At 44.2% G+C, this 5,584-nt stretch overlaps 1 protein-coding gene across 1 annotated transcript; it reads left to right on the top strand.

Annotated features, from left to right (window-relative positions):
• The first annotated feature begins 348 nt into the window (after positions 1-348).
• On the top strand, positions 349-1,563 carry LOC112089827 (uncharacterized protein At4g02000-like). Its single transcript, XM_024160583.1, has one exon. It carries the CDS (start codon positions 349-351, stop codon positions 1,561-1,563), a length of 1,215 nt encoding a protein of 404 aa, XP_024016351.1.
• Positions 1,564-5,584: the final 4,021 nt, after the last annotated feature.

Genomic DNA, 5,584 nt, shown 5'->3' with positions numbered 1-5,584 from the left:
GCTCTCTCTAGCTTAAGCTAAGACTCCTCTCAAAAGTAAAAGACTCGCTGAAGCCTGAGTACAGAGTAATTTTACCTCTCAAATACCGATTATCAACTTTCAATCTTTGCACAACTCCCTTGATGATGGCGTCGCATCTTCTCTTCTCCATGGAACAATCCTGAAGACCCTTAGAAGTAAAGCTGAAGATTTCTCCCTCTCTTGGGAAGTACGGTCTACTGAAGATTGAAGCCTGAAAATCTCTAGCTCTGTGCTAAGTTCTAGCTTTGTGATAAGTTCTATATCAATTGCTCTTGAAAAGTCCTCGCTCACAACCTTTCTACAACTCTAAACCGAAACCATCCTCTAATGGAACGTTCCAACAAGGTCGCTAACCTCCCTCTTCCAGAAGAAGATGATGAAATCATAGATCTACCCCATGTAGATAACTCCCAGCTTATTGCTCGGTTCAGCTGGAGTCTGGTGGGGCCTATGTTCAACCATGAGATCCGCAGCACTGAAGCCATCATCGCCTTTATGCCGCGACCAAACATCTGGGATGTGGAGGGTCGTGTGCACGGTATTGACCTCGGTAACTCCAGATTCCAATTTGACTTTGACTCGGAGGTTGATCTGCAAAAGGTTTTAAACAAAAGGCCTTGTCATTTCAATAAATGGTCCTTCTCTCTGGAAAGATGGATACCTCATGTAGGTGATTCATTTCCAAGTAACATGGTCTTCTGGATTAGAGTCTCTGGGATTCCAACCCACTTCTGGCTGGAAGACAACTTCAGAACCATTGGAAGCAGTCTCGGTGATGTCAATGCTGTCGATGAACATGCTGCAAGAGTTCGGGTCTCTGTTAACGCAGATGCTCCTTTAAAATTCACTACCCGAGCTCGTCTTCAATCTGGGGAGGTGGTGAAAGTCGATCTAAAGTATGAAAAACCTGAACGATGGTGCTTGACCTGTAGACACATATCTCACGATGAGAAAACTTGCCCTTACCTATCTGAGGATCAAAGGAGAGAAAAGAGGTTGGAGAGAGAAGCAGAGAGGAACTCTGCTCAAGCTGCCCGTGAGGAACAGATTCGGGAAAGAGATATCCTCTTCATGCGACATCAAGCCGGACAAATCTCTGTCCCTCTTCGCGAAAGAAATCCTCTCCCTCCTATTCATGATGACACCCCAAGAACTCAGCTGCAACCTAATGAAGAAAGGAATGAGTCTCACAGAGAAAGAAATGACTCTCGATCAACAGAGAACAGAAGACTTGAGGATAAAAGAAACTCTAGTGTCTGGAATAGGATTGAGCAAAACCCAGGATATCAATCTGAAGCCAGACGATACGAAAGACGTGAAGATGATATCACTCCTGGACACGCTGAGCCTCCTCACACCTCTGACCTCTCTTATCGGAAGAGACGTTACGAAGATTCGTTTGCTGCGAGCAAAGGGAGATTGGAAAAAAATAAGGCAAAGGAGAAATACCCTCCAAGAGATTACAGTTCTGGTAAACCACCTCGAGCAAAGTTCTCCTCCAATGCCAAAACATTCCTCAGATTCTCAACGAACTCTATCTGACCCTTCCCTCCATAACTCGAACCGAGCTAAGCAAGGAAACCTGTCCCCCGAGCACCAGAAATCTCGTCCTTTTCGGCTATCTCTCTTAAGCAAGTCTTCTGGTCTTGGAAAAGGAAAAGAGATGGAGATAGGTGAATCATCGGAAGCCGGAAGTTCAGCAAAAAAATCCCTTCAATTTGACCATGTTGGCCCTGATAAAGCTGTCTCTCACATCTCGCAAGAGGAATCTAACCAGGATAAGATCTTACCGTTCCTACCGCCGAACCATAAGAGTTGGTATGAGCAGACTCTTGAGGAAGAGGAGAATGATGCTGAGCAAATTGGTGAAGAAAGACCCCCAAGTCTCCCCACAGGTGCTCCCTTGATGGAAACTGGAATTGCTGACTTGGAAATCTCAGGAGATTATCTTTTCTCTGAAGCAGAGAAAATGGATGTGGATAATCCGGTGACTGCCGAGGATTTCGAAATGAACGACACTATTGACGGTATAGCAGAGGAGGATGAGTGGATGGATGATACTGATCTATATGAAGAGGGGGAATTAGATGAACTCCTAAAGGATGACGATTTGCTAGGAGAAGATCTGGGTGAAGGAATGGATGAGGGACTCGAAACCAAAGAGCAGGAAGGGCTCGTTTTGGAGCAAGAAGGGATAGCTGAAGAGTTTTCCGCGAAACCAGCCGCATCTTGGTGGAGAAGCCCGATAAAAGCCGACTCGGACCGGGATTTAGACGCCGGCACCGGAAAATCTGGTCGGGGTAATGGAAAAAAGAAAGCCGTTCCGAAATCGCCGGCGGTGCTGGGAATTTCTCTGAAGAAAAGGAAAATGCTGGGCCGTAACTCGCCAAAAGGGAAGGGAAAGGGGAAGAAGGCTGATTTGGGCCCAAGCCCAAATAAAGATCAAAGTGAGAAGGCCAAAGGGGATAAAACTTCCAAAGCCCAAAAGCCTAAACATTCATCTTCTTCTGGTACAGGTGGAGCCTAGAAGCCTGCACAACAACCAAAATGAACGTTATTGGATGGAATTGTCAGGGGGCGGGAGCCGACCGGACAAAGGAACATCTAGAAGAATTGCACTTTTGTTTTTCTCCTCGCTTTTTATTTTTATCGGAAACCAAGAACAACCGTTTTTTTATGCAAGATATGCAAATGTATTTTGGCTATGACCATGTTTGTACCTTGGAACCGAAAGGTCGTAGCGGTGGTCTAGCTCTTTTTTATATGGATGAACCGTCGGTTTTTATTACTTATTCGGATGAGCATTTGATCGACGTGGAAACAACTCTAGACGGACATAAAATTGTTATGACCTTTGTGTATGGTGATCCGGTTGTAAAAAACCAAGAACGTGTCTGGGAGCGTCTCACTCGGATGAGCATCTCAAGAAAAAATGCCTGGTTTATGATAGGGGATTTTAATGATATCACCGGAAACCATGAAAAACGGGGAGGAAGAAGGAGACTTGAATATACTTTTATACCCTTTCGAACTATGTTAGATAACTGTGGCATGCTAGAGTTCCCATTCAAGGGAAATTCATTCTCATGGGTCGGTAAAAGACGCTCGGGTAAAGTCAAGTGCCGTCTAGATAGAGCTGTTGGGAATGAGGAATGGCAAGCTCTCTTTTCCCACTCTTCAGTGGAGTACCTGAAATTATGGGGTTCGGACCATCGTCCGGTTCTAGCCATGATACGAGTGGATAATCAACGGAAGAAAAAATCATTTAGGTTTGATAAACGATGGATGGGAAAACCTGGGTTCAGAGAAGCGGTTATCTCTGGATGGGGCTCTTTGGATGGAACCTCACGTCGAGGTTTCCATCAAAAAGTAGCTGACTGTCGTAAGAGCATCTCCATTTGGAAGAAATCTCTCCCAACAAATTCGGAAAAAATGATCCAGGACCTAAAGAATCAACTTGATGCAGCACAAGATGATGAAAACACAACGACTGAAGAAATAGAAGAAATCAGGAGGAAACTCTGTACAGCATTCCGAGAGGAAGAAATCTATTTGCAAAAAAAAAGTCGCGAGAGATGGCACAAGGATGGCGATAAGAACACAAAATTCTTCCATGCCCTTACTAAACAAAGAAGAAGCCGGAACTGAATCATTTCCTTAAAAGATAATAATGGGAAATGGGTGGAGAACGCGAAAGGTATTGAACGTGTGGCTACCCAATATTTCCAAGACTTATTTACCTCGTCACAACCTTCGGATCCAGGAAATACACTCCTGTATATCACCGAGAAAGTTAGTGATACTTCGAACCAGCTTCTGCTTTTGGAGCCCTCGGAAGCAGAAATTAAGGAAGCCCTTTTTGATATTAACCCTGACAAAGCTCCCGGTCCTGACGAGATGACGAGTAAATTCTATCAAAAATTCTGGCAAGATTTCCGCCACGACATAGTTAAATTGGTGAAAGATTTTTTCATCTCGGGATCCTTTGACCCTAGACTGAATTAGACTAATATATGTCTTATTCCAAAAAAAGAAAAGCCAAGAGCAATGACGGAATTCCGCCCGATTAGTCTATGTAATGTAAGCTATAAGATTATCTCTAAGCTTATGTGTAAAAAACTAAAGAGAACATTACCAAACATGATTTCGGAAACACAATCAGCCTTCATGGCTAGACGGCTTATTACAGATAACATTCTGCTGGCACAAGAGAATTTTCATGCCTTACGCACCAGCCCCGTTTGTAGAGAAAACTTCATGGCCATAAAGACAGACATGAGTAAAGCTTATGACCGGGTAGAGTGGAGTTTCCTCGAAGCCCTTATGCTCAAGCTAGGCTTCTCCGAGAGATGGGTCAGACTTTTGATGTTCTGTATTTCCTCGGTCTCTTACCAAGTCCTTATAAATGGCGAACCAAAAGGAAAAATTCTTCCTTCGAGAGGATTACGGCAAGGAGACCCTCTATCTCCTTTCCTCTTTATTCTGTGTACTGAGGCACTTATTTCACTTCTCCACGGAGCAAAGAAGGAAGAGCGTATTTCTGGGCTGAAAGTAGCTCAAGCGAGTCCTCCGGTTTCCCATCTTCTGTTTGCTGATGATAGTTTGTTCTTTTGTAAAGCAGACATCCAGCAGGGAGCCGAGATTTTTAGGATTATTAATACATATGGATCGGCCTCGGGACAACAACTTAACTTGGGAAAATCATGTATCATGTTTGGGAATAGAGTAGACCTGTACTTAAAACAAGGCATCAAGTCTGCCATAGGAATATCCTCAGAGGGAGGCATGGGCATGTACCTTGGTCTTCCAGAACAAATTTGTGGATCGAAAATAAAAGTTTTCTCTTATGTCCATGACCGTTTGAGTAACCGAGTTAACAACTGGTCTGCAAGACTTCTTTCCAAAGGTGGAAAAGAAATTCAAATAAAATCGGTGGCACAAGCTGTTCCGACATATGTCATGTCATGCTTCTTATTACCACAAGGAGTGACAGACAAATTGCGTAGTGCCATAGCCAATTTTTGGTGGAGTTCAAAGCAGAATAACGGCGGAATACACTGGATTGCCTGGGATAAAATCTGCATTCCCCAGGATATGGGAGGCCTTGGATTTAGAGATCTACAAGATTTTAACTTAGCTCTTTTAGCTAAACAACTATGGCGACTTATTCAGTATCCCTCATCCCTATTGGCTCGGGTTTTAAGAGGCAGATACTACAAGCAATCCGATCCTCTAGAGGATCGAAACGTCTACTCACCATCCTATGGGTGGCGAAGTATAATGGCCGCAAAACCGTTCCTGAAGATGGGCTTGAGGAAGACAATTGGATCGGGACTAAATACGAGAGTTTGGAGCGAATCGTGGATCCCGGACCTTAGAGCTCGGCCGCCAAGAGCCGCCCCGCAGATCGGATTCCGGGACCCAAGAATTTTGGTTTACTCTTTTATCCGTCAGGATACAAAACAATGGGATATCCCCCTACTTAGAGAATTTTTCCAACCTGAGGATGTCTCCCTTATCCTTGGGTTGAGACCTAGCCATACCCGTACTTTAGATGGATATG

This window comes from Eutrema salsugineum, unplaced genomic scaffold, assembly GCF_000478725.1.
Source record: "Eutrema salsugineum unplaced genomic scaffold, Eutsalg1_0 scaffold_11, whole genome shotgun sequence".
Lineage (NCBI taxonomy): Eukaryota > Viridiplantae > Streptophyta > Magnoliopsida > Brassicales > Brassicaceae > Eutrema > Eutrema salsugineum.
The sequence above is the reverse complement of the archived record's forward strand: the minus strand, read 5'-3'. Positions and strand labels throughout refer to the sequence as shown.